Raw genomic sequence first — 21,062 nt, 5'->3', positions numbered from 1 at the left:
AACTCTTTTATTGTATAAACTGAAGGGAGAGAAATTAAATAGTTTTATGATCTCAAGTTGATTTTGTGAGCGAATATAACTACCTTTAACATTTAACAGACTAATAGAAAGAAATTAAGAGCAGTTCTTAAAAAGCAATTGGGATATCCTATTAATTTATCTAAAAGTGACCCAATTCCAAGATCATTTAAATAGATTTGAAAAGGCTCTTGGGGGTAAAATCCAGGAAGTAAGATAATGGAAAAAGTACTCCAAATACCTACTCTAAAAGAAGCTTTGGAGACACCATTGATAAGAAAAAACGATCAATCTTAGCAATATTGTATTGTATTGCTAAAGAGATGATTAGAAATTTTGTGACCAAAAGCACAAAAATATTCCTAACATATTTTTGGTTGTAAATAAATACACATAGCTTTTAAAATAATGCAACCCATAAAAATGTTTTAGATATGATTGTGGTACTCACTGCTGTATCCCCAGCACCTAGAATAACACCTAGAATTGGTGCATGGTAGACGAATAAGTGGTTGATGAATGAATGAGTGATTCTTTCTGTACCATCATTGAATTGTTAGTAGCAAAATGCAACTTATAGCCACTTATTTGTGATGATTATTATAATAGTGTCTAAAGTAAACACACCCTCCCTTTTCCCTAGTGATTACTGTTCAGCCAGTTTAGGCTTAGTCAGCCTTCAGAAAGAATGGACATCATTTTGCACTGGAAATGCATCTTTATTCTAAGGCCTCTAGCTCTGAGAATGTTACTGCATAAGTACTATCTGTGCCTCTTCTTGCCTTCCTTCCAATTCTCCCTCCTTTTTCTGCATCATTAAGTTTCTCCCCCAACTGGCTTATTTCCAATATGTTATCATTTCTATCATCTTTGAAAACAAAACAAAACAAAATCACTTGATCTTTTATGTCCCTCAGCTACTGCCTCAATTCCCTGCTTGCCTTACCACAGAACTTTTTGAAATTTTTGTCCATACCTGCAGTTTACAGTTCCTTTCTTCCTGTTCTTTCTTGAGCCCTCTCCAATTAGGTTTTCACCTCCTGCTCCACCAAAATCGCGCTTAACATGGTAGCCAATGTTGCTAATTCCATTGCTCAGTTCTCAGTTCTCATAGTGTTTGAGTGGAAGGCAGCATTTGACGTAATTGACTCCTCACTCTTCCTTGGGAAACTTGCTTTTTTTTTTTTTTTTCCCTGAGATGGAGTTTTGCTCTTGTTGCCCAGGCTGGAATGCAATGGCGCAATCTGAACTCATCACAACCTCCACCACCTGGGTTCAAGCAATTCTCCTGCCTCAGCCTCCGGAGTAGCTGGGATTACAGGCATGCGCTACCACACCTGGCTAATTTTGTATTTTTAGTAAAGATGGGGTTTCTCCATGTTGGTCAGGCTGGTCTCGAACTCCCAACCTCAGGTGATCCACCTGCCTACGCTTCCCAAAGTGCTGGGATTACAGGCGTGAGCCACTGTGCCTGGTCAGGACACTTTCTTTACTTGGCCTCTCTTTTGTCATCTGTTAAGTTGGGTGGCTTCTAGAACACCTGATTCTTGTGTTTCTTCTTTCTTTCCTGGCTGGCCCATCTTCAGTCTCCTTTGCTATTTCTTTCTCATCTTCCTGTTAGAGTGCCCAAGGCTCAGTCTTCTGACCACTTCTTTTTTTCTACACTCCCTTTATTGGTAGTCAATCTTACCCAGTCTCCTCTTGGCTTTAAGTACTATCTATACACTGAACCCTCTCAGATTTGTATATTCAGCCCAGACTCTTCCCTGAACTCCAAACCCAAATATCCATTTGCCTACTCAAACTTACTACTAGAATATCAAATGGACTTGGCCAAATCTCAGCTCTTGATCCTCCTCCTGTCTGCAAAACCAACTCCTCTCGTGGGCTCCACCATCTCAGTAAATGGTAGCTTTATCCTTCTAGCTGTTCAGGGAAAAATTATACAGTCATCCGTGATTCTTCTCGTTCATACTTCTCAACCATTTCGCTAGAAAATCTTACAGACTCTGAATTCAAAATACAGTATTATTCAAATTCTGACCACTGACTATTAATTTATTGCTTGTCTTATCCTACTAGAATATAAGCTCCCAGAAGGAAGAGATTTTGTCTGTTTGATTCAATGCTATACTCACAGTATTACTTAACACATAATAGGCATTCAATGAATATTTACTAAATTGATGGAAGTTTGGCCAATTCTTTAAACCAGAGGATCACACCTATAAGGATCAGGTGTATAAAGTAAATAGCACACACCAGGGTGTCTTTCTGGATTCAGCTAAACATTCAGACATGAGAAACTACTAAGACCATACTAGACACCAATCTACTCAGAAGAATGTAGGACAGGAGCCAGAGCTTTCTGGCAATGCAGTGGCAGTGGGCATCCTTGCAGCAGCAGTCAACATAGCCCTCAGTAAGCTATCCTCTCTTCAGGTGGCAGCTCAAGCACTGGGAGATGAGATCTGCACTGGTAAGATCAGAGCTTAAAGTCCCCATACCCCATAGGAACCATTGTCTCTTGTAGTACTCTGTATGCCTAGTTCCATAATCCCTGCAAGGGCTATGTAGTAGGTTGAATAGTGGCCCCCAAAAAGATTATGTCCAATCCTAATCCTAGGTATCTGTGAATGTAACCTTATTTGCAAATAGAATCTTTGCAGATGTTAACTATGGATCTCAAGATGAGATCACCCTGGATTTCGAGTGGGCCCTAAACCCTATGACTGGTGTTCTTGTAAGAGAAAGGAGAAGGAGATTTGAGACAAAGAGGACACAGAGAGGAAGGCCATGTGAAGACAGAGATTGGGGTGATGTGGTCACAAGCCAAGGAAAATGGAGAATTGTTGGCGCCCCTAGAGGCCGAAGTGGGTATGGCATGGCTTCTCCCTCAGGACCATCCTATTACACCTTGATTTTTTATTTCTGGCCTCCAGAACTGTAAGAGAATAAATAGGCTGTTTTAAGCTACTAGATTTCTGGTAATTTGTTATGGTAGCTCTAGGGAATTAATATAGGCTATAACAGTTATCACACAGGGCCTGTGCCAAACTTATCAAATAAGACAATTAACTTTAAAAAAAAAAAAAAAAAAACAGTTATCACTGCACTCTGGGAAGCCCAAAGTATTGGCGTTATCATCAGGTATTTACAGATTTTTCATTGTTTCTTTCAGTCCAGACACAGTTTACCAATCAGGTCAGTTTTTTATTAAAACCAGCATTGCCTAATAACACTGGTGACAAACCACTTTATCTGTTTACAGGGATGGTTAATTAAAGGTCAAATCCTCATGCAGCAGAGTATAAGTGTACACTTGTGGGAGAGGTGGGAACTGTAGGGAACTAGAGAGTGCCCACTCCCGACAAAACAGAAAACTTCCATTTAGTCCCAGATCATGGCTACGTGAGGATGCCGGTCCAAGGTTGCCAGAGCTTCTCATTCTCCTAAGAGAATCCAGATTTTTAATAATTGGTTCAAACAAAAAGTAAACCAGCCACAAAAACAAACAGAAAGCCCTTCAAAACATTCGGCTGATCAAACAAAACAACATCTTTGGACCAAATTCCAGTCCATAGCTTCCAGTTTACAGGTGACTTCTGCTAGGGTTTTCTGACTTGACTTTGTGAGGTTTTAAATTTTTCCCTTAAAAGGTAGAACATTCTTCCTTTTTAAGGAAGACAGAGGGCCAGGCACCGTGGCTCATGCCTATAATACCAGGACTTTGGGAAACCAAGTAGAGAGACAAGCCTGGGCAACATGGCGAAACCCCATCTCTACAAAAAAATGCAAAAATTAGCCAGGCGTGGTGGTAAGTCCCAGCTACTTGGGAGGCTGAGGCAGGAAGATCACTTGAGCCTGGGAGGTCCAGGCTGCAGTGAGCCGTGACGATACCACTGCATTCCAGCCTGGGGAACAGAGTTAGACCCTATCTCAAAAAAAAAAAAAAAAAAAAAAAAAAAAGAAAGAAAGAAAGAAAAAAAAAGAGAAAGACCAGAAATCTTTGTTAAAACTTTTTTCTGTATATAGAAACTTCCTTAGATGGTCAAAACAAGCTTGGAAATGACTGTACAGACTTTGGCTGTACTTTTCTAAATTTTTTGTTGTTGTTATTCATTCAATTTCTTCATGTATTATTCTATCCATGTAATTAACATATTTATTAAGAACTTACTGTGTGCCAGACAACTGTGTAAAGCAAGTAAGGTACAACCCTGTCTGCAAGCTGTTCCCATTTGATTTGGTTGGACACAAGTTATGGTTTCTTTTTGTTTGTTTGTTTTGACACAGGGCCTTGCTATGTCAGCCAGGCTGAAGTGTAGTGGCAAAATTATGGCTCACTGCACCGTCGACCTCCCGGGCTCAAGTGACTCTCCCACCCCTCCCAAAGTGCTAGGATTACAGGTGTGAACCACCTCGCTGGGCCCAGCTCAAATTATGATGGTTTTGTTTTGTTTAGAAATGTAAGTTATACTGATCCTTAAATATTTAGAGCTGGCTGACACCTTAAGTTCTACCCTTCATTTTAGAGACCAGATGTCTGGCCAGGGTCAGACAACCAGGTAATATCAGAGCCAGTGCTTTTTCTAATCTGTCATAATACTGATATGAGGCACAAGAAAATATAGTTGATCTTTTTGACAACACACAATTTCTGAATATTTGTGAATGTGTAGTCAATTAATTGAATTTTTACCTTTTATGTATGTATTTGGTACCAAGTAGCTGCCTTTGTGAGGATTTTAATCACTCAAAGAGATGTTTCTAGAGCTAAAAGTATCTTCCAAATCATCTGAATCACTTCCTTCGTTTTGACTTTCCAGAGATTTTCAGTTTCATGACATTCATGCTGTGAGACAGTTTGAATGCACAGACATGTTTCAAAGCTCTGATTCTCTTTGAAAGCCACTGCAGGAATCTTTTCAAGAAGTTTATTTAAAGAAGATTCACTGCTTTTTCATTTAAACTTAAGGTCCTTTGGATAGAATGTGGTAAGCTCTTGCGTGCAGAGGGAAATGAGTTATGGAGATTGATAATCCTGTTCTGAGCATTCTCCCAAGGAGAGCAAAATAATACTTTATTCAAAGAGGGAAGGGAAGTGGAATGGGCACACCATGTTTAAGTAGAATTTATAAGTGTTTTAAAATTCCAGCGTACTTCAAACTCAATAACTTACTCTTATTTTATTTTTGAATTCACTTCAAGTTGTTAAGTGCGTCCAAGTGCAGAGTGCTTTTTACTTATTTGAAAGGACCATTTGGTCTTCTATTAGCTAATACTTAGATCAGCAGTACAATTTTTCTTAAGTTTTTTCATTTGTGCATTTTATGGGCTTGGCGTGGTGGCTCATGCCTGTAATTCTAGCGCTTTAGGAGGCTGAGGCAGAAGAATCGCTTGAGCCCAGGAGTTGGAGACCAGTCAGGACATCATGGCAAAACCCCATCTCTACAAAAAAATACAAAAGTTAGCCAGGCATGGTGGTGTGCACCTGTAATCCCAGCTACTCAGGAGGCTGACGCAGGAGGATATCTTGAGCCCAGGAAGCACAGGTTGCAGTGAGCTGAGATCATGCCACTGCACTCCAGCCTGGGCAACATACTGAGACTGTCTCAAAAAAAAAAAAAAAAAGACTAGTCGGGCGCGGTGGCCCACGCTTGTAATCCCAGCACTTTGGGAGGCTGAAGTGGGTGGATCATGAGGTCAGGAGTTCAAGACCAGCCTGATCAACATGGTGAAACCCTATCTCTACCAAAAATACAAAAATTAGCCGGGCATGGTGACATGTGCCTGTAGTTTCAGCTATTTGTGAGGCTGAGGCAAAGAATCGCTTGAACCCAGGAGGCCGAGGTTGCAGTGAGCCAAGATCGTGCCACTGCACTCCAGCCTGGGTGACAGAGCAAGACTTCATCTCAACAACAACAAAAAAGACTAAAAAATAAGTATATGAGGTGATAGATATGTTAATTAGCTTGATTTAATCATTTCACAGTGTGTATATATATATGGAAACATGTTGTATAGCATAAATATATGCAATTTTTGTCAACTCTCAATAAATTTTTTAAAAAGTAAAAGAGGATTTGCTCATTTGCTGGGGATACTGAATGGACTACTATGTTTTATTAGCAATTTTTCCTGTGCTTTATTTAGAATTATTTGGGCCAGGCATGGTGGCTCATGCCTGTAATCCCAGCACTTCGGGAGGCCGAGGTGGGCAGATCACTTGAGGTCAGGAGTTCAGACCAGCCTGGCCAACATGGTGATACTCCATCTCTACTAAAAATGCAAAAATTAGCCAGGCATGGTAGCACTCGCCTGTAATCCAGCTACTCTGGAGGCTGAGGCACGAGAATTGCTTGAACCCTGGAATAGGAGGTTGCAGTGAACCGAGATCCTGCCACTGCACTCCAGCCTGGGTGACAGAGAGAGACTCTGTCTCTCAGAAAACAAAAACAAAAACATACTTACTGAATTCCTACTATATGCCAAGCTCTATGTTAAATACTGGGATGTGGCAGTGAACAAGATAGACATGTTCTCCACCCTCATGAATCACAAGATTTAAACACAGAAAAACTAGAGTCAAAATGTTTTCCGTGTTTGGGGACATTTCCCTCCCTCTAAGCACTCTTCCCCTGCCACAGATACTTTGACAGATTCTAAATTTGTATTGCCTGCTATAAGACAATCTTGTGTATATAGATGGTTTTGTAATGGTATGTGGATGGAAAGCTGGTGTCAAACCAGAGATTACATTTTAGAGAGTGTGCATTTTCACATATTCCTGAGTTTTGATTATGTAACAAGGAGCTGAGACATTTTCTCTTTCTTCCTTTTCTTCCTTCCTTTCTTATTTCTTCCTTCCTTCCCTCTCTCCCTCCCTTCCTCCTTCCTTCCTACCTTCCTTCCTTTTTTCCTTCTTCCTTCTTTCCTTTTTCTTTCCTTTCCCTTCTCTTTCCCTTCCTTCCTTTCTCCATCACTTCCTTCCTTCCTTCCCTCCTTCCCTCCCTCCCTCCTTCCCTCCCTCCCTCCCTCCCTCCCTCCTTCCTTCCTTCCTTCTTTTCTTTTCTTCTATTTTCTTTTCTTTTCTTCCTTTTCTTTCTTAGTCTCACTGTGTTGCCCAGACTAGAGTGCAGTGGCTCACTGCAACCTCTATCTCCCATGTTCAAGCAATTCCCCTGACTCAGCCTCCCGAGTAGCTGGGACTACAGGCGCGTGCCACCATGCCTGGCTCATTTTTGTATTTTTCGGTAGAGATGGGGTTTTACCATATTGGCCAGGCTGGTCTTGAAATCCTGACGTTATGTGATCTGCCTGTCTTGGCCTCCCAAGGTGCTGCGGTTATAGGCACGAGCCACTGTACCCGACTGACATTTTCTAATAATTAAACCCAAATTCAAGTTACTGTATTTTTCTCTTCATTGTCTAAAGATAATTATATACAGGTATTAATTTCTTCCTCCCTCCCTTTCTTTTTAAGTTTATCCTAGCAAGTTCCACCCTCAAAATCTTTTCTTTTAAAGGTTTTAAAAAGCATTTCTCATGTATGTGTGTATATATATATATATATATATATATATATATATATATGTTTGTATTTCCCCTCATTTTCTGGGAGAAATGGAATGCCAGCTAGAGCCTCTAACAGCAAACCCTTGTTTCAGTCACAAATAGCCGTTTTATACCATTTCCCCTTCTTGTGGGCTTAGGGGATCTTTTTCTTCCTTCTCACTGAACCTCAGGAATGGTGTCTAGGTAAGTGCCAAGTCAGAGAAGCAAGAAATATTTAAATTCCACTTTCCAGGCAGTTTTTATAACTGTTGAGAATAGATTCTTGTTTTGGAAATGTGGCTTAAAGGTTGCCCTTTTCTCCCAGAGTTCACCATATTTCAGTTACTTACACGTTTTAAAAAGCATGTAAACAGCTTATGCGAATGCAACATTTTGCAGTTATCCTTCATTTATCCAGACAGTATTTTGAAGTATATCGAGCTTTGCAGCAGAGCCTCTATGTAGCCAGGATAGATGCTGAAAACTCCATGTGCTAAAGGTCACATGCCTCACTCGTACGAGAGCCCCTCAAATCTCTACAAGCCATCTATTGAGTAGATAAGACTGATTGGCTAGTGAGTTTGCAGGCTTAAGAAGATGTTGTTTTAACTTTAAATCTAGAATGAACTTCTTCTACCGTAAGAAAAAACATAATAGATCCCTAAGTACCCATAACCCAGATTTAACAGATGTTAAGATTTTTGGCATCATAAAATTTTATAAGCTGTTAGCTGGGCATGGTGGCACACACCTGTATCCCCAGTTACTCTGGAGGCTGAGGTGGGAGGATGGCTTGAACCCGGGAGGTGGAGGTTGCAGTGTGCTGAGATCGCATCACTACACTCCAGTCTGGGCGACAGAGTGAGACCCTCTCTCAAGATAAATGAATACATGAATGAAAATAAGACATTTTATAAGCTAAAACTTAGAGCTGGTGGGAATCAAGGATGAGATGAAGTGATGGAGGAGAGAGGTTGGAAGTATGTGCCCTAACCCAAGCAAGAAACAAAACAAGATAGAGAGAAAAACTCTTAAAGAGACCAAGGGACTCTCAAACCGTAATTGTCTGGGCTCATTTGGATCAGGACGCATGAGGTGAGCACTCTTCTGCTTCAGAAACCCCTAAGGGCTTCCTCTTAGAGCAATAGGAAAATAATTGGTGTTTGATTGATGACCCCAAATCATCAATAAAAGACTAAATGTGTTCTATTCATTCTAGTGCCGGACAGGAAAAGCTAGTGTGCAGCCAATTTGAAAGATTCTTGTGTAAATGTAAATGTTTTCAAAAATCAAGTTTTGACACTCAAAGGGAGTAAAGTTCAGTGTTACAGCAAACTTGATACATTTCTCTGTGATGCTTCATAGTATTAGAAAGAGTAAGAAGTCTTCACTGGGAACGCAATTGTCTTTGAATTTTTGGCAACTGTTTTGTTGTTTTTTGTTTTTTGACAGATTTTTGCCCTGTTGCCCAGGCTGGTGTGTAGTGGCTCGATCTTGGCTCACTACAACCTCCACCTCCTGGGCTCAAGTAATCCTCCTGCCTTAGCCTGCTGAGTAGCTGGGACTATAGGTGCATGCCACCAGGTCTGGCTTAGTTTTGTATTTTTCGTAGAGATGAGGTTTCACCATGTTGCCCAAGCTGGTCTTAAACTCCTGGATTCAAGCGATCTACCCACTTCGGCCTCCCAAATGCTGGGATTACAAGTGTGAGCCACTGTGCCTGGCCCCAACATTTTTTAAAAATAACTTTTTACTGAAGAACAACATACATGCACAAAGTACCTAAATCAGAAAGGGATGTGTTCTTATCAAATGAACACATCTGGGTATCCAGACTAAGAAGCAACATTCTAGGCACATCAGAACTCCCCCCTTCCCACAGCAACCCTCGTAACTTCCTTGAGTCATGCTATCATGATAGTTACTCTTGACTTTTTTTTTGGAGACGGAGTCTCACTGTGCAGTGGTGCAATCTTGGCTCACTGCAACCTCTGCTTCCCGGGTTCAAGCGATTCTCCTGCCTCAGCCTCCCAAGTGGCTGGGATTACAGGTACATGCTACCATGCCCAGCTAGTTTTTGTATTTTTAGTAGAGATGGAGTTTCACCATGTTGGCCAAGCTGGTCTCGAACTCTTAACCTCAAATGATTTGCCCACCTCAGCCTCCCAAATTGCTGGGATTACAGACATGAGCCACTGTGCCCAGCCTATGCTTGACTTTCAGTATCAGATATTAGTTTTTATTCTGGGAATACTTGACATAATATGATCTGTATTGGGGAGAAAAGGCTACTATGGTTCATTGTTCATAATTTGCTTTTTGAGTGTTGAAATCCTGAGTTTTTTTTCTGTATGTAGATGTTCAAGTTCACTCATCTAAGACTCCTTACCTGTGGTGGTGTTTGTGTGATATGATGATGATAACTAAAAACAATGATATTAATTTTAAAGCATGAATTGAGGAGGGACAAACTACTTAACCTCTCTGCCTCAGCTTCCTCTGTACAATAGTAATGATAATTCTGTCTTCACGGAATTGATGTGAGAATTATAGTGAAGCTGCAAAGCACTTAGATGGTACCTACTATCTAGTAAGGACTTTGTGTGTGTGTGTGTGTGTGTGTGCATGCGCATATGCATGTGTGTGTAATAAATGAGACCAACCCAGCCAAGGGGGAGATAGATGTGTTAGTAGGTCTTCATATAACATACATTTTTATTTTACTATTGCCTGATCACACACAGATTGCAGAAGGCTCCACTTTGTAGATAAAAGGTCACTAGGTCATTGATGAAAGAGGCATTTGCTTTCCCAGAAAACTAGAGGATTATACAGGGAGTGCTTAGAAGAGAAAAAGCATGAGGAGGAGAAACCACAGTGTTGGAGTTGACATCGATTTAGTTTCTAGATTTCATCAGTCTGTAAAAGTGATTTGTATTTCTTTATTTAAACAATACTTATGGGTCATACATACACACAGGTAACCTAGTGAAATCTGAAAAAGGGATGGAGGAGAAGGGAGAGGAAAAAATTAAAAATAAAAAAGCAAGTTTTTAAAAACCTGAATAAGGTCAGATGATTATCTCAATGTCCATTTCCTGGTTGTGCTATGTGACTATATTTATATAAGATGTTGGAGAAAACTATAGTTATATAAGATGTTGGAAAAAGAACCCTGTCTCTACTAAAAATATAAAAATCAGCTGGGTGTGTATATGAGATTTCTCTGTATTATTTCTCACAACTGCTTGTGAATCTACAATAATATCAAAAGAGTTTAAAAATAAGTTCTAGTGTTCTACATAGCACTGTAGGATGACTAAACAATAATATGCTATATGCTTTCAAGTAGCTAGAAGAGAGGATATTGAATGTTTTCAACAAAAAGAAATGATAAGAGTTTGAAGTGAATTACCTTGCTCTGATCACTGTGTGTGTGTGTGTGTGTGTGTGTGTGTGTGTGTGTGTGTGTGTATGTATTTTTTTCGACGGAGTTTCACTCTTGTTGCTCAGGATGGAGTGCAGTGGTGCAATCTCGGCTCACCACAACCTCTGCTTTCCTGGTTCAAGTGATTCTCCTGCCTCAGCCTCCCAAGTAGCTGGGATTACAGGCATGTACCACCATGCCCAGCTAATTTTTTGTATTTTTAGTAGAGACGGGGTTTCTCCATGTTGGTCAGGCTGGTCTTGAACTCCGGACCTCAGGTGATCCGCCTGCCTCATCCTCCCAAAGTGCTGGGATTACAGGCATGAGCCACTGGGCCCGGCCGCATTGTATATTTTGAAACATTATGTATCCCATAAATATGTACAATTATTATATGTCAATTTAAAAATACAGAGATTTTAGGCCGGGTGCAGTGGCTCATGCCTGTAATACCAGCACTTCGGAAGACCGAGATGGGTGGATCACCTGAGGTCAGGAGTTCGTGATCAGCCTGGTCAACGTGGTGAAACCCTGTCGCTACTAAAAATGTAAAAATTAGCTGGGTGGGTAATCCCAGCTACTCAGGAGGCTGAGGCAGGAGAACCTCTTGAACCCGGGAGGTGGAGGTTGCAGTGAGCCAAGATCGCACCATTGCACTCCAGCCTGGGCAACCTCTGCTTGGGAACACCGGGTATTCTCACAAGCTCACCCAAGCCAGGGTTGGAGCCCTCCCCAAGAGGCCAACCCAGTGCCCCCTCTCCCATTTTCTGCTACTGACCAGTTCATCCAGCTTTCCACACAGTTGTTGCTGCCTATTGTGGTGCCTCCTCAGGTTAGGGACTCTCAGCCATCTCTAACCTCTGCCCTCGCTGCTCTTGGAATTATACCCCCAAGATGCTCTCTGCCTTCTCCAAGGAGGGAGCCACAGAATCCTGAGCTGAATGTGTCCTAACCTGTTCCTCTCTGCGCAGGTCTTATGTATGCACTGACTGACGTAGCCCCCGTGCTTCTGGGGGCCTTTCCTACCCCCATCAGCATCAGTAAAACCTCCTGTCTCCAGTGTAGGGGGAAAAAAGAGTGAAATTCCATCTCAAAAAAAAAAAAAATTACAGAGATTTAAAAAATACTTACGGAGGAGCTACAGGCTTTGAAGTCCACAGCTGCCTTAGGCTCTGGGGATATTGTGGAGAAACAGCAAGACACATGAATGCCCTCAGAGAATATGAAGTAGGAGTGAGAGGGGGCCTTGAGTTTGCTTTAAAGTATACTTTTTAAGGTATTGCTTTCGATTATTTGAAAAGATTCATTGAATATAGAAATGGTTATCCAGAAAGTCTCCGTGTTATCAAGGAAGTATAACCAGTCAACATTTATAAGATACCCATATACACACTAAATTTAGTAAGTAGCAATCCTTCAGGGTTGGGATTAAGTAAAAGGAATATTGTTCTAATAGTGAAAACTGGTAAGTGTTAGAATGGAACCGAAGAATAGGAAAAATGACATCTTGTGCTGAAAGCTTTAAAGAGGCCAAATTTAGGCCAGGCGCGGTGGCTCACGCCTGTAATCCTAGCACTTTGGGAGGCTGAGGTGGGTGGATCACCTGAGGTCAGGAGTTCAAGACCAGACTGGCCATCATGGTGAAACCCCATCTTTAAAATAAATAAATAAAAAATAAAGAGGCGAAATTCACATCTGTCTTTGTAGGTTTAGATGTGTTAGGAAAAGGAATAGATAGGTTTAGAAAAAGGAATAGATAATCGCTTATATTTTTATAATCCTATGAACTTTTTTTTTTTTTTTGAGTCATAGTCTCATTCTGTTGCCCAGGCTGGAGTGCAGTGGAGTGATCTTGGCTCATTGCAACCTCCCGGGTTCAAGCGATTCTCCTACCTCAGTCTCCCAAGTAGCTGGGATTACAGGTGTGTGCCACCATACCTGGCTAATTTTTGTATTTTTAGTAGAGACCAGGTTTCGCTGTGTTGGCCAGGTTGGTCTAGAACTCCTGACCTCAGGTAATCCACCCGCCTTGGCCCCGCAAAGTGCTGGGATGCCAGGCGTGAGCCACTGCACCTGGCCTGAAGTTTTATAAATTAAAATTATAAAAGCCTTTGGTGGAATTAAGAAATGTACTTGAGGCCGGGCACTGTGGCTCATGCCTGTAATCCCAACACTTTGGGATGTGAGGTAGCTGGTTCACTTGATCCCAGAAGTTCAAGACCAGCCTGGGGAACATGATGGAATCTCATCTCTGCTAAAAATAGAAAAAATAGCTAGGTGTGGTGATGTGTGCCTGCAGTCCCAGCTACTCAAGAAGCTGAAGTGGGAGGATCACCTCAGCCCAGGAGATCAGGCTAAAGTGAGCTGTGATTGCACCACTACACGGCAGCCTGGGCGACAGAGAAAGAAAAGAAATATACATGATACCCAGCTGATATACTGGAATCCATCTTCTGAGGAAGTACTCTATAAACTTTTTAATCTGCCACACATTTCCAGATATTTGAATTTTCCCTGACACACACTGGAGGGATGGATAGGGGCAGGATTTTATCTTCAGAACAAAAATTAACTTCATGTTGGTTAAGATGACCATGTAATTTATTGCTTAAACTAGGACACTTAAGAAAACCCTTTGTTAAAAAACTTTTTTTTTTTTTTTTTTTTTTTGAGATGGAGTCTTGCACTGTCACCCAGGCTAGAGTGCAGTGGCATGATCTCGGCTCACTGCAACCTCTGCCGCCTGGTTTCAAGCAATTCTTCTGCCTCAGCCTCCTGAGTAGCTGGGACCAGTGCTGGGACCACCAGCACTCCTGGCTAATTTTTTTGTATTTTTAGCAGAGGCAGGGTTTCACCATGTTGGTCAGGCTGGTCTTCAACTCCTAACCTCAAATGATCCACCCGCTTTGGCCTTCCAAAGTGTTAGCATTACAGGTGTGAACCATCATGCCCGACCATAAAAAAAACCTAATTGGAGTTTGTTCTGCATGCAGAATGCTGATTCTTCTGTTATGATACCTGTGAAACCAGCACCTAGATTGAGAAACGGAATGTTAGTAGCAGTCTTCAAAATCCCTTGTATATTCTGTTGGGATTCATCCAGGGTGGCTGTCAAAATATTAAGAAAACTATTAGGTGCCGGGCGCAGTGGCTCATGCCTATAATCCCAGCACTTTGGGAGGCCGAGGCAGGTGGATCACGAGGTCAAGAGATCGAGACCATCCTGGTCAACATGGTGAAACCCTGTCTCTACTAAAAATACAAAAAATTAGCTGGGCATGGTGGTGTGTGCCTGTAATCCCAGCTACTCAGGAGGCTGAGACAAGAGAATTGCCTGAACCCAGGAGGTGGAGGTTGCGGTGAGCCAAGATCCCGCCATTGCACTCCAGCCTGGGTAACAAGAGTGAAACTCCATCCCCCTGCCAAAAAAAAGAAAAGAAAACTATTAGGGAAGTTATAAGATTATAATCTCAAACCTTTTGGAAGGCTGAACGGTTTTAATGAGACTGGCTGAAGGCAGCCAGTTCTGAGCTAGAGCAGTAAGTCTTAGGGTGAAGATTAGGATAATAAAAGGTTTCCCAGTTAAGTCTGTTTACCCCACATTCCTTTGTCTCTACTCTGTTTACTCATGTAAACTTTGTGCTGGATGGCCCTCTCTGGAGGAGGAAGAAGGGGAATTACTCATTAATGGTGTTTACTCTGGGGCCCTGAACCAAAAGCTTTTATCATTCATAAAGCCACTCTTTTAGCCATGTTAATTATCCACAAGTGTGTTGACTTAGAACCTCTGTTATTTATTATTTTTTTTTTGAGATGGAGTTTCACTCTTGTTACCCAGGCTGGAGTGCAATGGCGTGATCTCGGCTCACCGCAACCTCCGCCTCCTGGGTTCAGGCAATTCTCCTGCCTCAGCCTCCTGAGTAGCTGGGACTACAGGCATGCGCCACCACGCCCAGCTAATTTTTTGTATTTTTAGTAGAGACGGGGTTTCACCATGTTGACCAGGATGGTCTCGATCTCTTGACCTCATGATCCACCTGCCTCGGCCTCCCAAAGTGCTGGGACTACAGGCGTGAGCCACCGTGCCCGGCCGAACCTCTGTTATGAATTCTATACTGAATAAAGGTGAGGAAGGGCAGCAAGTAGGGGCTGGTTATCTGCAATCACCCTCTGAAAGCAGCTGATGACCATCCCTAGCCCACTTGATTCACTGTATCCCAGTGTGAGTGCATTTATTCACCTGTCGCTGAGTCAGGGTCTGCAGGACAGGACTCTGCTGGTGGTGATCAATGTCTTAGGTGGTGACCCCGATGTGAGCAATGCCACAGGGTTCCACCGTAGTTGCTATACCCTTCCCCACAAAGGCAACTACTATTCTGACTTTTCCAACACAGAGATGAGTTTGGCTGGTTTCCATACTTCATATAAATTGAATTACACTATATATTTATTAATGTCTGGCTTCTTGGGATTGACATTATAGGTTGATTCTTATTACTGGGTCTAATTCTAGTTATAGATAATTTCTTTCCATGGTGTAAATTTATTATTCATTCTATTCATCATGGGCATTTGGGAAATTTGGGAATTTCCAGGTTTTGGTTACTATAAATAATACTGCTAATAATATTCTAGTACGTTTTAATGAACATATGTACATATTTCTTTTTGGCATATATCTGAGAGTGAAATTGCTGGATCATAAGGTATGCATAGGTTTACCTTAAGTAGATACTGCCAGTTTTCCAGTTTTATTCTCATTAAAGCTCTCATCAGTAATACAAGTTCTGACTGGTGTATATTCATTTTGATACTCGGTGTTTTCCAGGTTTAGTCGTTCAGATATGTGGTAGAGGTATTCTCATTCGGTTTAAATTTGCATTTCTCTATTGGGTGGTTTAAATTTGCATGTTTTTCTATTCTTTTCTTTTTTTTTTTTTTTTTTTGGAGACGGAGTTTCGCTCTTGTTACCCAGGCTGGAGTGTAATGGTGCAATCTCAGCTCACTACAACCTCCGCCTCCTGGGTTCAGGCAATTCTCCTGCCTCAGCCTCCTGAGTAGCTGGGATTACAGGCACGTGCCACTGTGCCCAGCTGATTTTATGTATTTTTAGTAGAGATAGGGTTTCACCATGTTGACCAGGATGGTCTCAATCTCTTGACCTCATGATTCACCTGCCTCGGCCTCCCAAAGTGCTGGGATTATAGGAGTGAGCCACCGCGCCCGGCCTCTATTCTTTATATTTCCTTTTCTTTTCAAACTAAGACTTTTTTTTTTTTTTTTTTTTTTTTTTTGTCTCACTGTTGCTGGAGTGCAGTGGTACTATCTCGGCTCACTGCAACCTCCAGCTCACGGCAACCTCCGCCTCCCAGGTTGAAGCAATTCTTGTGCCTCAGCCTCCAGAATAGTTGGGATTGCAGGTGCATGCCACAATGCCCTTTATATTTTTAGTAGAGATGGGGTTTCACCATGTTGGCCAGCCTGATCTTGAACTCCTGATCTCAGTTGATCCCCCTGCCTCAGCCTCTCAAAGTGCTGGGATTACAGGCCTGAGCCAGTGTACCCGGCCAAACTAAGACATTTTTAAGAAGAAAGGAGACAATAGGCATAAATCAGATCGTTAAGATTAGGAATTTGGTATTGGATGTGATAATTTTTAGATGTTTGGGAAGCAGACATCATATGAAAATACCAAGAAGACATTGAATTATGCAGATCTGGAGTGTAGAAGGCAGTTCTCAGCTGGAGATACAAATTTTGGAGTCCCCGCCATGCAGACAGCATTTCAGAGAAAGAGTGAATGAGATCACCCATAGAGCGAGTGGGGAGGGAGAAAAAGCCCTAGGACCGAGCCTGAGAGGCACCAAGGTTCATTCACAAGTTGGGAAGAAAGAAAATGCCAGCCAAGGACCTCCACCCCCTCCCCTGAAGGAGCCACTGAGAGGCAGGGGTAACCTGGGGAAGAGGGCAGAAGCAGAAGCCAAGGGGAAAAAGTTTCAGAAAGGGAGTGTCCAGTGTGTCAAACTGTTCATTTTGTGTCAATTTAAAAACAAAGCAAAATACATTCTGTGTCGTTTTGTCTCTCCCTAGCCATCATCGTATACAGACTGCCATGGACCTGGAAATGCAGCAAGCTCCTGATGAAATCCATCCATGCAGGGTTAAATGCAGTTGCTGCCATTCTTGCAATTATTGCTCTGGTGGCCGTGTTTGATAACCACAATGTTAGTGGTAACCCCAATATGTACAGTCTGCACAGCTGGGTTGGACTGACAGCTGTCATATGCTATTTGTTACAGGTTAGTATCTCAGTGTATATATAATCAAGTTGTAAAAACAGTTCAGAGACTATAAATGTTTTCTTTCTTTTTTGGAGACAGAGTGTTGCTCAGCTGCTTTGGCTGGAGTACAGTGGTGCGATCTCAGCTCACTGCAACCACGGTCTCCCAGGTTTAAGTGATTCTCCTGTCTCAGCCTCCTAAGTAGCTGGGATTACAAGCACCTGCCATCATGCCCAGCTAATTTTTGTATTTTAGTAGAGACAGGGTTTCACCATGTTGGCCAGGCTGATCTTGAACTCCTGACCTCAGGTGATCGGCCTGCCTCAGCCTCCCAAAGTGTTAGGATTACAGGTGTGAGCCACCATGTCTGGCAATTGTAAATGTTTTCTAAAGATTCTTTATATTTGTTTCTTTTATAAGTATTTTCCCCTAAGAGGGCACCAGAATTGCAGATTTCGCAGAATAAAATAATAATAAATATTTCCTATACTAGGTATGACTTTTAATCTGGATTGTCTAAAAACTAACTTACACTCTGCTCTGTATCTTAATATGTAAAATTAAGAAATATCAGTCTGGGCACACTGGCTCATGCCTATAATTTCAGCACTTTTGAAGGCCAAGGTGGGAGGATCATTTGACCTCAGGAGTTCAAGGCCAGACTGGGCAACATAGGGAGACTCTGTCTCTACAAATTTGTAGAGATAGATAGAGAGAGAGAGAGAGAGAGAGAAGGAGGGAGGGAGGGAGGGAGAGAGAGAAATATCTAACAATTAGCAATAAAGAGCACACCTATTTAAAAATCTGTGGGGTTGGCCGGGCACGGTGGCTCAAGCCTGTAATCCCAGCACTTTGGGAGGCCGAGGCGGGTGGATCATGAGGTCAAGAGATCGAGACCATCCTGGTCAACATGGTGAAACCCCGTCTCTACTCAAAATACAAAAAATTAGCTGGGCATGGTGGCGCGTGCCTGTAATCCCAGCTACACAGGAGGCTGAGGCAGGAGAATTGTCTGAACCCAGGAGACGGAGGTTGCGGTGAGCTGAGATAGCGCCATTGCACTCCAGCCTGGGTAACAAGAGTGAAACTCCGTCTCAAAAAAAAAAAAAAAAAAAAAAAAAAAAAAAAAAAAATTGAAAAAATCTGTGGGGCTTGGCTGGGCACAGTGGCTCACTCCTGTGATCCCAGCACTTTGAAAAGCTGAGCCCAGTGGATCACTTGAGCCCAGGAGTTTGAGATCAGCGTGGGCAACAAGGCAAAACCCCGTCTCTAAAACAAAAACACAAAAATTAGCTGGGCAGAGTGGTGCATGCCTGTTGCCCTGGCTGCTGGGGAGGTTGAGGTGCACAGATCCCTTGAGACCAGGAGGCAGAGGTTGCAGTAAGCCGACATTACGCCACTGCACTCCAGCCTGGGCAACAGGGCCAGACCCTGATCTCAAAAAAATAAATAAAAATCTGTGGGGTTTAATGAAAATAGTTCCCAGAGGAATATAGGCTTAAATGCTTTTATTATATTTTTGGGGAAGACAATTTAAAATACATAAGCTATTCATTTAGGTAACTATAAGGGAATAGCAAAATACACCAGGAAAAGTAAATTAATAAAGGTAAAAAAATTCATAAATAATTCATTTTCTATTATTGTAGTAACAAATCACCACAGACTTAATGGCTTAAAACAACATAAATGTTTACCTCACAATATCTGCATATCAGAAGTCCAGATTGGCTTGGCTGGCTTCTCTGCTCTGGGTCTAATAAGGCCAATATCAAGGTGTCAACCTGCCAGGGCTCTGATTGGGAGACTGGGGTAGAATCAGCTTGAAGTGAATTCAGCTTGTTGACAGTCTAGGTCCTTGCATGTGCAGGACTGAGGTCCCTGTTCCCTTGCTGGCCATCAGCTGGGGCTGCTCTGAGCCTTGGCATCCTCTCTTCCTTGTACCCAGCTCCCTTCATCTCCCTGCCAGCAATGGACATCCAGTTCATCGCGCTGGTTTGGAAACTCTCTGACTTCTTCTCCTTCCTCCTCATCTCTTCTCTTCAACCAGAGAAAGCTTTTACCGACCCCAACCCCTAGAGGTTACCATTCTTCTGGTGTTTTTTCTCAATCTCTGATTTTTAAAATACTTTTATTACATACTGTGAATCAATACATTGATTAATTAAATAAGATGTTTCATTAAATAATATTGATTAATTAGAGGTTTCATTATATATTGATTAATTAAACAAGATGTTTCATTATATAATATTGATTAATTAAACAAGATGTTTCATTAAATAATATTGATTAATCAAATAACATATTGTTCTTTTTCCCCCTATGGACATGCCTAAAATAATAGATTGTTTAATTTTGCTTTTTAAATGAAACTTTTTTGAAAAATGGTCTTATAGTATATATATTCTGTTGCAACTTTTTTCTTTCTTTTTTTTTTTTTTTTTTTTGAGACGGAGTTTCGCTCTTGTTACCCAGGCTGGAGCGCAATGGCGCGATCTCGGCTCACCGCAACCTCCGCCTCCTGGGTTCAGGCAATTCTCCTGCCTCAGCCTCCTGAGTAGCTGGGATTACAGGCACACGCCACCATGCCCAGCTAATTTTTTGTATTTTTAGTAGAGACGGGGTTTCACCATGTTGACCAGGATGGTCTCGATCTCTTGACCTTATGATCCACCCGCCTCGGCCTCCCAAAGTGCTGAGATTACAGGCTTGAGCCACCGCGCCCGCCGCAACTTTTTTCTTAACTCTCCTGATTAAACTGTATTGATTCCTCTGGCTATAGTTCATTCATTTTTACTTTTGTGTTTCACTGTATAAATATGCCACAAATTTATTTACCTGTTCTCTTGCTATTAGACATTTAGGCTGTTGTCAGTTATTTTTTGTAGAAATTATGCTGCATTGGACATTCGTATATACATCTCCTGGTCCTCATATCTAAAGGTTTCTCTGGGCATATACATAGTAGTGAATTACAAGCTCAACCTAAAATGATGATGCTAAATTATTCTCCAAAGTGGTTGACCCAGATTATATTCCTGCCAGCAGTTTATAAGAGTTCCTCTATCCTTACCAGCTTGCATTCTCTTCAAACTTTAAATCCTTGCTAAACTACTTGGCACTTAATGATGTATTCTTGTTGTTTTAATGTTCATTTCACTTGTGTTTTATCTCCTAAGAAATACTTGTTTGTGCCTTTTGTCTATTTAAAGAAATGCTTCTCTTTTTCTTAAAGATTTATAGGAGTTCTGTATCGCATTCTTTTTTGTTTATATATATTGCTACATCTTCTCCTAGTTTGAAGCTTTCATTTTCTTTTGTTAATATTTTTTGATAAACAGAAATTGTCCATTTTAATGCAACCAAATTAATCATCTTTTCCTCTGAGACTGTCATTCTTTGTTTTGTTTTCTTTTGGTAACTTGTTTATGAAATCCTTCTCTACCCTGAGGTCAAAATATTGTCTTATGCTCTTTACTAAGAGCATTAAAATTTTGCCTTTTACTTTTCTACTCAACCACAGAAGAAACAAACCAAAAAAAAAAAAAAAAAAACCAAACCCAGCAATATAAAAAATAAAGCTTTGCCTTTGATATGTAAGTGCTTATTTCATCTGGAATTAATTTTAGTGTATGAGGTGATGTTGTGATCCAACTTCATTTTTTTCCAGATGGGTAAACTATCTTCCCATCACCATGTATTGAATCGTTTCTGCTCCTATTATGTGCAAAGCCAATTGTGTCCTATAGAGTATCTTATCCTCTGTATCCTAGCCA

The 21,062-nt window shown here is 41.5% G+C and overlaps 1 protein-coding gene across 2 annotated transcripts in view; it reads left to right on the top strand.

Annotated features, from left to right (window-relative positions):
- The window catches only part of CYBRD1 (cytochrome b reductase 1), a 40,447-nt gene that overhangs the window by 5,162 nt on the left and 14,223 nt on the right, over window positions 1–21,062 (top strand). Inside the window, exon 2 of one of the 2 annotated variants that reach the window (XM_003921880.4) lies at window positions 17,093–17,301. The exons of the other annotated variant lie outside the window; for it this stretch is intronic. Coding sequence (XP_003921929.1) covers window positions 17,093–17,301 — 209 coding nt within the window. The remainder of the gene's footprint in view (window positions 1–17,092; window positions 17,302–21,062) is intronic. 2 annotated transcript variants of the gene reach the window in all.

The sequence above is a fragment of the Saimiri boliviensis genome, chromosome 5, assembly GCF_048565385.1.
Source record: "Saimiri boliviensis isolate mSaiBol1 chromosome 5, mSaiBol1.pri, whole genome shotgun sequence".
Taxonomy (NCBI): domain Eukaryota; kingdom Metazoa; phylum Chordata; class Mammalia; order Primates; family Cebidae; genus Saimiri; species Saimiri boliviensis.
Note: the sequence above shows the minus strand (reverse complement) of the source record. Positions and strands in the feature narration are given on the sequence as shown.